Here is an 11,641-nt window from a genome sequence, read left to right as displayed (position 1 = left end):
TTTGTTTGTTTGTTTGTTTGTTTTTTGTTTTTGTTATTCTGTCCCAGCATCCTGACTGCTAGAATTATAGAATTACAGGCAGGTTTAGTTGTGCAGATGTAACATCTTTAGTCACAATGTTTTTTTTTTATAGCCTGGGCTACATAGTGAGTTCAGGGCTAGCTTGGGCTACAGGACCATGCCTGAAGATAAAAAGCAATTCCCCAAGGCCAGTTCCAAGCTCACCCTCTGGCCTACTTCTCTGCAGCCTTGCCTAAGAGCATTCCTCCAGCCTTTGCTAACCTCTGAGTGACAACTGAGCTCTCTTTGCTTTGATTTGCATTCATTTAATTACCAAGGAAAATGTTTCCCAGCAGGAGCCTTAGCCAAATCAGCTTCCTCTTCTTCCCTGGCCGCGGTCCTTCACCCAGTTCACCTTTAGGATTCAGTGGGCTTGGTTTTGTTTTCTGACTGATGTCTTTGAGCACCCTGAGGAACAATGGTGTTGCCGTCGCCCAGACATATTTTCCCACATCGATTGCTTTTCCTATTGTTTACCTTTGTATTTGTAACCCACGTTTGTGTTTTTAACTTGTGGGCCCTGGCTCTTTTGTGGTAGCCTTTGTGACTTCCAACCTTGACAATGCTCTAGGGGACCAGCGAGACAGCTCAGCAGGAAAGGGAGCTCTCCACCAAGCTTGCCTATCTGAATTCCATCCCTGGAACCCACCTGGTGGAAGGACAAAGTTGGTTACTGCAGTTTTTCCTCTGGCTAGCCGCCGCCCCCCGCCCCGGCATGCGCACTAATGAATGTAATAACTTGAAAAAAAGAAAAAAAGACAAGATGCTCCAGAAAGCTGCTTAGCGTCGGAATCCCTCGGCTCCCGTGTGCAGGCGCGCAGAGCGTCTAGCACTTCCTGGCTCACCTCGCCGGCTGGGTTCTCCAGGTGTGGGGGTGGGGCTGGGGGGGCTGCGGGCGGGGACTCCGGCTTCCTTGGGTGGGAGGGACCCACGGGGTTTCTCGAGAGCCCGGCTTCCTCGGGACCCACACATCCACTTCTGTTGCCCAGGTGGCTCGAGGAGGCAGAGCTGTATGCAAAGTTCTGGCTGTTAGAAGAGAGAGGAGGGAGAGGAAGCCCTTAGCTTCAAAGGGTCAGAAAGCGCCTCAGAGGCAGGGCTAATGGGTCACTGGACGTCTGATGTGTGGCTATCCGGTTGCTTTGAACCTCTTTACAGTTTATAAGAAGACCTTTTCCCTCAAACGGAAGTGTCTCCCGGCCTTGTCCATGCCGCAGGGCGAGCCCTCGCTTCTGTGTCTTCTTCCTAAAACTCCTGGGTACCTACGTGTGTCTCGTACAGTGCTTTCATGAACACGCTGGGAAAAAATGAGCAAATAGACACTTGCCTTTAATCCTAGCACAGGAGGATCTCTGTGAGTTCGAGGCTAGCCTGGTCTACAGAGTGAGTTCCAGCCCAATCTGTCTCACAAACAAAACAAATGAAATAAAAAAGGAAGGAAGGAAGGAGGAAAGGAAGGGAGGGAGGGAGAGAAGGAGGGAGAGAAGGAGGGAGAGAGGGAGGGAGGGAGAAGGAAGGAGTATATGAGTCCAGAGCTCTCTCTCTCCCCACAGCTTTGTCTTCTAGCGTCAAAGGAGCCCCATGCCTGAGCGCCCACTCGGAAATGCGGGGACCTGGATGTGTAGGAGTTATGGAGAAGGCAGTGACTGCTGGGGAAGTCCTGGATACTGATGCTACCGCCTCCAGGCGTTATGGGACCTGGAAGAGCAGAGACTCGTTGTGCAGGGACCTGCACAGCAGATAGGGACCACACAGGAGTGGCGACAGTCACCAGAGAGACCCACTCTGCACAGCAAGCCCAGGAGACCAAGGTCATTCGTTGCACTTCGTGTGACCCTGCGCTACCCTGTTTGTTGGGCGATTGACCTCCCAGGCTCAGACCAACAGGGTGCAACACTGCACTCTCTGCTCCAGCAGGGAAACTGAGGCAGGGCTAGGCCCACAGTCCAGCACCACTCCCTGGCCTGACAGGCCCGGGTGTGAGACGTCCAGGATATGGTCCTGCATCCTGACTCCTCGACTTGGAGGGAGTGGTCTTCGGAACTTCTGTCCAGCTCTGACTGATGTCAGTCCCACGCCCCGAATAACTTCCTCCCAGGGACACTTCCGCAGTGGCCTCACCTGACAGGCGCACCCAGGGCAGGAACCGGATAGCCACCATAGCCACCGGGGCGGTCACTATGCTGCCTTCCCAGAACAGCTCTTGCCACGCCTAGAAGGCACAGCTCCAGACTGGCAGGGGTGGGGCAAGGGTTTCTAGTCCCTGAGCCAATCTGCAGATGTGTGTGTGTGTGTGTGTGTGTGTGTGTGTGTGTGTATGTGTGTGTGTGTGTGTGTGCACACGTGTGCACGCATGTGGTCCAGGAGCATTGGCGGGGGCTGCAGGGAGGGGGAGCAAAGTCCCTCTTTCTTGGTTGCACAAGCGCCTTAACCTTAATCCTTCAATGTCTACTCTGCCATCAGGGTATAAATCAATCTTGGGCCACAGGTGTCAGATAAAAAGTACACACTCAATAAGTATTTGATGAATGAATGAATGAATGAATGAATGAGTGAGTGAAATGGAAGGCCTCTTGAATGGAGTAGACTGGCAACTTAGGTGGGGCCTATGGTCAATTGAGGAAGGCAGTGAGTCCTCTGTGGTCAGTTCATATAGGAAAGCAGCACCTTGCTACCAGAATCCTGAAGTGTACAAAGGAAGGGGTCTGGCCCCTGGAGTTCAGGGCCGGGTCATGGAGTTGGTGTTCTGGGCACCTCCTTCCTTCCGAAGAGGAGCTGGGCAGGCAGGGCTGACAGGTTGGGCGGCATAGCCAAGCTGTCACCTCAGCATAAAACCTCACTTCATGGAGTCTGAACCTCTGTAGCACTAAGGAGAGAGAGCCTCTGCCACCTCTGACCAGGGCTCCAACATCTACCACACCAGAGAACATGAGGCAGCCCCACACTGCTGCCCTGCTGCTGCTGCCGCTGCTGCTGACATCTGGTGAGTTGCAGCGGGATTGGGGGAGACAGTCCTGCTGCCATCTCTCTCTGTTCTGCTCTGACTTCTATCGGAGCCCCCTAGTCCCTGGGCCTGCCTGAACCTGAAAGGAACCTTCTCTTCTCTTCTCGGTGGTGAGGTTCCCAGAGAATAGGCTCGGTTGCTGGCTGTTCCACCTCAGGGACCTGACTGGGGGAGGGGCGCTGTGGGAAGGTCTGGCAGAATATGTGGTCATGGCCTTGAGAGGACCCCAAGACAGGGTCTTGGCTAGAGTCACCCCCATCTTCCCAGGTTCTCGCCTTGTGTCATGCTCTGAACTTGGGGCTCCCGTGGAGGCCCCTCTGCCCCTTCTACAGAAGATGGGGCCTCCACGCCTATAGGATTTGAACCCAGGCCTGCAGACTTCTACATCCCCGGACTTACATGATTTGTGCTTGCCCTCTGAGCCTAAGAGCCTTCAGAATTGCCAGGCAGTGACAGCGCACGCCTGTAATCCCAGCACTCTGGGAGGCAGAGGCAGGTGGATTTCTGAGTTCAAGGCCAGCCTGGTCTACAGAGTGAGTTCCAGGACAGCCAGGGCTACACAGAGAAACCCTGTCTCGAAAAAACCAAAAAGAAAAAAGCCTTCAGAATCTGGCTGAAGCTCAACAGAGACCTGGGGTCAAGAGCTGCTGGCCGCAGGGGGAGACGCAGCCCCTATCCATCTCGAGCAGAGGTCAGCAAGTTCTAGCCAGGTGCTCTGCCTGCTGTGCTTGCTGTGGGATGGGCTCCTCTCTACCAAGGACACTCTCCCACATTCCTGGGCCAGCTGGGCCAGCTCAGCAACCAGCGTGTTTCCGTGTCCTCGCGTCACCTCCCTGGGCCAGCCCAAGTTACCCCAGACCCCATCTCAGCTGGGGCTCCGGTTAGGAGGACGTTAGTGGGCATCTCTGTGGGGATGCCCCCCACTTCCCCCAAGGTCAAGAATGTTTCGGTCTGGTCTGTGGCCTCTAGCAGCAAGAATGACAACCTTGAAAGCCCTTTTCCTCTGGGTGTGACACTGTGCTGGCTCCTGTGGGTGGATCAATCGAGGTCACTGCCAAAGCAGAAACAGCAGCTGGCTCACGAACTGCTGTAACCTGAAGCTGGACCCCTGGGTGGTATGCTCACTGCAGCCCAGGGTGACCAGCATCCCAGGAGTCCTCTGACCAATCTCGCCTTTCCTCAGACCTTAGCCACTCCCGTCAGGGGTCCAGGATGGACACACACTGCCCTTAGAACTTGGAGAGACCGGGAGCCTCAGCCTGAAGGACTAAGCTACAGTCAGAGACAATGACTGACAGGAGACTGACCAGAGGGAGAATGCACAGAAGGCCCTTGCAAGCTCCAGGAGGGAGGAGGAGGAGGAGGAGGAGGAGGAGGAGGAGGAGGAGGAGGAGGAGGAGGAGGAGGAGGCCTGTAGTGGATCTGTGCCCTTGAGGTCAGACAGCAGCTAGACAACACTGCAAACACTGCAAGCTGGCTCTTGGGGCCTGGAGATCAGTTCCAACTGACGTCTACAAGATTGGAACTCTGTGGTCACATTTGCATTTTATTTTAGGATTTTAGTTTTATTTATATGTATCTCTCTGTCTTTCTTTGTGTCTGTCTGTCTGTCTGTCTCTCTCTCTCTCGTGTGTCTGTATGTGTGTATGTGTGTGTGTGTGTATGCCTGTGTGTCTGTGTGTTTAAGTGGAGATAGTTTACCGGTGAGACCAGAAGGGGTTGCTGGATCCCCTGGGTGCTGGGAACTGAACTGGAATCCTCTGTAAAAGCTAGAAATGCTCTTAACCAACAAGCTGTCTCTCCAGCTCTTTATTTATTTATGTATATTGTTTTCTTATATGAATGCTTTATCTGCATGTGTGCTGTGTGCATGCAGTGCCTATGGAGGCTATAAGAAGGTATCAGATCAGCTGGAAGTAAAGTTACAGATGGCCAGGAGTCACCACATGGGTGCTAGGACCTGATCCCAGGTCCTCTGCCAATGCTCTCAACCATTAATCAACTTCATTTATCTTGAGACAGGGTCTTATAACATTGCTTCAATTGGCCAGGTACTCATTGTGTAGCTCAGTATGGCCTTAAACTCCAGGCAATCCTCCTGCCTCAGCCTCTTGAGTGGAGAGTACTGGGTAACAGCTATGACCCACTATATACTATGCATTGCACTGCACTGTAAAGGGCCCCTTGTGAACAATAGCTCGCAGGCCACACAGGCCAGAAGTCCAGAGCATGTTACAAAGACACATGTCCCTATCTGCTTCATAGCCTGCTTAGGAAACATCTGGTCCTGTCCCCAGCGGCAGCTACCTCTTGTTTGTCTATGTTCTGGTTCCTCTGGGTTTCTGGCACCGTGATACAATATCATGACAAAAAGCAGCCTTGAGGGGTGGTTAAAGGGTTTCTTTTAGCTCCCTCCTCCAGGTGACAATCCATCATTTCATGACAACAGGAACCTGAAACAGCTGGTCACACCCAGAGTCAAGAGTAGGAAGAAATGAATGTATGGATATTCACCTGCTTGCGGTTAGCTCAGTTCAGGACCAAGCCACCCCGGTGCCTAGAGAATGGTGCCCTCCACAGTGGGTTGGTCCTCCTACATCAATTAACTTAAGATAACCGCCCCGCTACACCACGGGTATACCCACAGCCAACCCAATCAGATGATCCTATATTGAGACTCGGTTGCCAGCTTACACAAGCTAACTGCCCCGGCCTGTCCACACCTGAACCCTGCCCCATCACTGGGCCCACATTCTGCATTTTGGCTCCATGTAGCACTGCAAATGGCATGACGGAGCACAAGGAGAATCCTGTGACATCCTAAGGGCTCTGGGCAGCACAGGCCGCGCATGGCTCAGCGTGGCCACGTGCTTTCCTTTTGACCCTCAGGGCCCCTGAATGGTTTTCTCTTTATCCCTCCCTCTGGGCTCAAGTGGTGAGGCTTAGAGAGAATGTGACGAACCAGGAGAGACCTGACCATGCTGAAAGCCCATGCACTTCCCGCAGACCTGCCAAGGGGTCAGTAACTAGGGGAGTACAGAATCTGGGGGCCCCTGGGCTTGAGTCTGAGTCTGGAGGTTTTGGGGGTCAGGTGAAGGGTGATGAACCCTAGGAAGGGGACCCCATTCCCAGTGCCCTGAGAGCCGGCCTATCCTCTTCTCTACATGTGTCCCCTGATGGTAGTCCAGCAGAGATGGTCAATATGGTCACAGTCGGCAAGCGGGCTCAGTCCTCAGGAAGCATAGCCCTCTACAGTCCCGGGAGGCTGACCTTTGTGGTTGCTAAGCCAACCCTACTCCCTTGAGTGCAGAAAGTGACCATGGGTGACTGGACCTTAGTCAGTCTTGAGGAGAAGTTGAAGACAAGTTGATCATTCTGAAAGACTGAGAGGAGTCCTGGTGGACAATCTGTGGAGGTGGCCTCTGGGGTTTCCTCTGTCATCCAGAGCTGAGGCTTCAGAGAGTGAATAGAGGGAGACAGACTCCACATCTCTAGAATTTGAGGCCCGTGCACTATCTGTACCTCCTTAATTCAAGACAAAAACAGGTGCAAGAAGAGGTCTCTGTGTGGACAAGAAGAGTGCCAACCTTCCCCAAGCAGATCAACCCACATGGCCACTCACCAGAGAAGTACCAGCTTCCTGGTTGTCTTTCCTTGTCATCCATGGGCAGAGAGCTTCCGAAGAGGCAGGAGCAGGGAGGAACAGACCTTGGCTTGGCAAAGATGGCTGATGGCCCCTTTTCTTACTTGCAGGGATTGAAGGGGCCAGGGCTCTGAGAGGTAAGTGGGATCACACACACACACACACACACACACACACACACACACACGGGGGTGGGGGTGGGGGATAAGGATAGGAGAGAAGCATGGGGCAGCAGGAAAGCCAGCCAGCAGAGTGGCCAAGCAGAACTAGAGTCCAGAAGGTAGTCCAGAAGAAAAGATCTCCCACATGATCAGCAAAACAGTACACAATAGCGACATCAGGGGAACAAGGTCCAGGACAGGTGACACCTTCAGTGCTGTGCCCTAACTATCCAACCCCATGGAAGACATGACATATAGCCATCCTTCAGGGACCTGTGTCCAGCTCTGGGTGTGAATTTTCCATGTCACGTCAACCCTCCTGATCCAGGTTGGGTCTTGTCATCTTGTTATAAGTGAGAGATCTGAGGTTCATGGGAAGGCAGAACTAGACAGGGTTAGCCTATACCAAAGCCTCTGACACTCGGGCCTCTGACCCGCCCATGTCATGAGTGGTTCAGGGGCCAGAAAGGGCAGAAAACTGACAGAAAGTGAGAGCTGGCAGGTGGGGTTTGGGGTGCAGCTGGAGCTGTGGAGCCAGCCCCCTCCCTCAGAGAGTGATTTCATCTTCTTCCAGCCTGTGGGCATCCAAAGATGTTCAACCGGATGGTGGGCGGGGAGGATGCCTTGGAAGGCGAGTGGCCTTGGCAGGTCAGCATCCAGCGCAATGGAGTCCACTTCTGCGGGGGCAGTCTCATCGCACCGATGTGGGTCCTCACCGCTGCACACTGCTTCTCCAAGTAAGTGGTCCCGAACCTTCCAGCTCCTCAGCAGTACTTGGGACAAGCCTTAGCCTGGGCACAACTGTTGAGCACCACCGACAGCACCGCCACCATCGGCACACCCCATGCCCACCCCCACCCCACGCCATGCCCTGTAACACCCAATGTCTTCCAAAGTGTTCCTGTAAGGAACAGGATAGCCCTGCATACTGGCTGTTCTTGTAGAGGACCAATTTGACCTCTGCACATCCACATGGTGGCTCACAATTTTCTATACCTCAGTTTCTGGGAGATCAACCAACACCCTCTTCTGGCTTTAAGCAGGCTCCCAGCATGCACATGGTTCATGGACGCATGTGCAGACAGGACATTCATACACATAAATAAAATAATTAAAAACTTTTCTTTGGGTCTAACCTTATGCCTGGAAGCTGCAACTACTGCCCCAGCCCCTGCTCCATCAGCTGCTCTGTTAGTGATACTTGGGGGTCCTGTTCTGACAGGCACCCCCCCCACACACACACACACTAATCCAGAGCTCTCTCTGGTTTGGGGGTATCAGATAAGCTTAAGATTTGGATCAGAATGTCCCTCTTCCTCACCCCATTTAAGATCACCTCAGAGGACAGTTTCCCATCCCACACATCACGTGAGGCACCTGGCCTCAGATTTTCAGGGTCTCCAAACATTACACCTCATTCCTCCCAGATCTTCAGTTCCTCTTTTCCCTTTATTATTGTGTGTTTGGGGGGAGGGGCACGTGTCCAGTGTGCTTGTGTGAGGTCAAAAGACATTTCAGTTTTCTCCTGTGCGTGCGTGTGTGTGCGTGTATGTGTGTGTGTATGTGTATGAGAGAGAGAGAGAGAGAGAGAGAGAGAGAGAGAGAGAGAGAGAGAGAGAGAGAGAGAGAGAGAGAGAGAGAAAATAAAACTTGGGCATTCAGGCTTGCACAGAAAGTACCCGTACCTGCTGAGCCGTCTTGCCAGCCCCTGCAATTATTTCAAAAAGCCCAAAGGTGGCCTACCTGGGGCTCAGAGGCTCACTGTACCTCATAGGTTTATGTGTATTTCAGCAGGCTTTTCAGGTAGGACTCTCAGAGTCCCCATCTTACAAATGAGGAAACTGAGTCACAGGGAACTTGCTCCCAGGGAATGAGTCCCTTACCCATGGTCACCTGGTAACCAGGGCAAGATGGGTGGTTTTCAGTTTCTACAGCCTTTATCAGGGAGATGGCATTGTCACGAGTGCAAAGATGTGTCAGAGACTGCAGTGGAGCGGCACAGCCTGCCTGCTGTGGGTCCCTTTCCTCGTGGAGGCGGGTACTCACTCCAGCTCTGCTCTTTCCCTCAGCACTTCAGACATATCCATATACCAGGTCCTGCTGGGAGCCCTGAAGCTGCAGCAGCCGGGACCACGCGCCTTGTACGTTCCCGTGAAGCGGGTGAAAAGCAACCCTCAGTACCAAGGCATGGCCTCCAGTGCCGACGTGGCTCTGGTGGAGCTGCAGGAGCCTGTGACCTTCACCAGTTACATCCTTCCAGTGTGCCTGCCTGATCCCTCGGTCGTCTTTGAGTCGGGCATGAACTGCTGGGTCACTGGCTGGGGCAGCCCCAGTGAACAAGGTGAAGGGGACTGAGCAAAGGAGGGAGGGAGATACGGCTCAGCGGTCCTGATGATCTTGGTGTACGTGAGCTCTAGCCACATGGGTGGGGCAGGTATGAATGGAGCAGGTGCTATAGGAGGAACTGCTGTGCATATGGGAGACAGTCCCATTAAGTTCTGAGGAAACCGGGGGAGGAGCAGAGTGAACTGTGGTTCTTGAGAACCCAGAGCCTCAGGATCGCGAGGCTCTGTCCACTGAGCTGCGGGCTATTTGTCCCTCCCCAGACCGACTGCCCAACCCACGGATCCTGCAGAAACTTGCTGTGCCTATCATTGACACGCCCAAGTGCAACCTGCTGTACAGCAAAGATGTCGAGTCTGACTTCCAGCTCAAAACCATCAAGGATGACATGCTCTGTGCAGGCTTTGCAGAGGGCAAGAAGGACGCCTGCAAGGTAGGGCGGGCGTGTGGCAAAGGCATCAGAACAGCAGCTCTCAACCTGTGGGTCCTGACAAGGCTGGGGGCCAAATGACTCTCACAGGAGTCACATAGGAGATGACTTAGATAGCAGATGTTTACAATTCCTAAGTGGCAAAAATTAGCAGCTATGAAAATAATTTTATGGCTGGGGGTGTCTCCACAAGAGGAGGCGCTGTACTAAAGGGTCACCACATGAGCGGGGTTAGGAACCACTGTTCTAGAGGGAGCTCAGGTGGAGGGCAGACTGTGGTTCCATTAGCTGGCATGATAAGCAACTCTTGGATCTGAACTGGGGGCTGGGGGTGGGAATGACAAAAGCTGCATTTCTAACAACCACCACACTGGTGTACGGGTGTCCAGTGCCACGGACGGGCACTGGACGGCAGCCATCTCCAGGCCCATCCCTGAGGCCAAGGGGCAGGTTCCTGGATGGAGCTTTGTGAGCAGAGCAGCCCGGGCCTTCGTGAGGCCAGGGTGGGTTCTGACGTCCGTCGGCTTCCCCGCAGGGTGACTCTGGAGGCCCACTGGTGTGCCTTGTGGACCAGGCATGGGTGCAGGCTGGGGTGATCAGCTGGGGAGAGGGCTGTGCCCGTCGGAATCGCCCAGGTGTCTACATCCGTGTGACTTCTCATCACGAGTGGATCCACCAAATCATCCCAGAACTGCAGTTTCAGGGGAAGGCTGGCAGCCAGCAGCAGCAAAGAGACCCCCGAGGTCAGCAGCGCCTGGCGGAGGAGAGCTCCGCCCCCTGCCTGGCTGCTCATGCCCTGGTGCTGGCCCTGGGAGCACTGCTGCTCCTGGTCCTCTGATCCTCCAGCGCTGCCCAGACCGGCAGGTGGAGCCCCACCCACTGTACATTTGTAAATACTGTGCCCCCCATCTTACATACCAACTGCTTTTATATATGTTCGCCTCCACACAAAAAAAGAAAAAAAGAAAAAGAAAAAAAAGAGCATCATGGGCCATGTGTGGATCTTTACAGGGCTTTAGAGGCAACAAGCTGTGCGCTGGGAAGATTTAGAGGGCTTGGTTCCTGATGAGATGGGATCCTTGCAGGCACACCCAAGCTAGGATGTTCCTGACCCAGCTGCCCTGTTGTCACCCCACAGCCGCCTCACCACCTTGAGAACCGATGGTGTCCCGTTTCAGCACTGTGGACAGTGATAGATATGGGTGGGAGGCAGGTCCCAGGATGCCAAGGGGCTCAGTAGGAACCATGTGAAGATGGGCAGAGGCACAGGCTGGGGCACAGCCTCTGATCCCATCCAACCTCTCTCACACTATCACACAAAGGAGCACACACTCACAAACCACACCCCTCATGTGCACATTCACCTACAGGCTCACACAGGCGAGGGGCAGGCCTCAGGTGTGGTAGCACACACGTTTAGACCCAGCATCCGGGAAGCAAAGGCAGGCAGATCTCTATGAGCTCGAGGCCAGCCTGTTCCAGGCTAGAGGGTGAGAGCCTGTCTGGGGAACAAAACAAAGACCCAGAACGAATCACTTAGCACTCATGGTACACCAAACACGTGTAAGGGACCCCAGGGCTCCTCCTCCTGGCTGCTCAGTGGCCTCTGAGGATAGGCTGTTGAGCGCCTTCTCCAGACCAGATTGAGTGTCTGGGCCAAGTAGCTGGTTGCTCTTCTACTCTATAAAAGTACACTGGAGCCCAGACAAGGGTGCGGGGCGGGTTACAGGAGCGTAAGCATTGGTATGAGGCACAGGCTTGGAGACTGACCCCGACATCAGCTGTCATTTGGCAGAGCCTAGGAAGCATGGCTCTGCCAAAGGTGCTGGTGGCGCCTTTCCACATGCACGTAGGCCTGGGATCTGTTCCTTCGGGCCCATGGGTACCATTCAACCAGAAGTGCGGTCCTGTCCACAAGAAGCACCTTGTAGAAGCAGCCCAGGCACAGGCTCTGCACAGTCCAGGAGCTGTGGACCTTTCTGGGGATGCCACATGCCCTGCTT

At 53.9% G+C, this 11,641-nt stretch overlaps 1 protein-coding gene across 1 annotated transcript; it reads left to right on the top strand.

Moving 5' to 3' along the window:
* The first annotated feature begins 2,985 nt into the window (after nucleotides 1–2,985).
* Nucleotides 2,986–10,476, top strand: Prss27 (serine protease 27). Its single transcript, XM_052197073.1, has 6 exons — nucleotides 2,986–3,040; nucleotides 6,815–6,841; nucleotides 7,440–7,602; nucleotides 8,935–9,206; nucleotides 9,472–9,641; nucleotides 10,174–10,476. Exons 1-6 carry the CDS (start codon nucleotides 2,986–2,988, stop codon nucleotides 10,474–10,476), a joined length of 990 nt encoding a protein of 329 aa, XP_052053033.1.
* Nucleotides 10,477–11,641: the final 1,165 nt, after the last annotated feature.

Source organism: Apodemus sylvaticus, chromosome 10 (assembly GCF_947179515.1).
Source record: "Apodemus sylvaticus chromosome 10, mApoSyl1.1, whole genome shotgun sequence".
NCBI lineage: Eukaryota > Metazoa > Chordata > Mammalia > Rodentia > Muridae > Apodemus > Apodemus sylvaticus.
This window is presented reverse-complemented; position numbering and strand designations above follow the sequence as displayed.

What these genes read in the sequence shown, in the direction of transcription:
- Prss27 (XM_052197073.1), top strand. Translation starts at nt 2,986, where the DNA reads ATGAGGCAGCCCCACACTGCTGCCCTGCTGCTGCTGCCGCTGCTGCTG. An exon ending in GCTGCACACTGCTTCTCCAA is followed by an intron (nt 7,603 to 8,934) that starts GTAAGTGGTCCC and finishes TCTTTCCCTCAG; the next exon opens with CACTTCAGACATATCCATAT. An exon ending in GCAAGAAGGACGCCTGCAAG is followed by an intron (nt 9,642 to 10,173) that starts GTAGGGCGGGCG and finishes GCTTCCCCGCAG; the next exon opens with GGTGACTCTGGAGGCCCACT.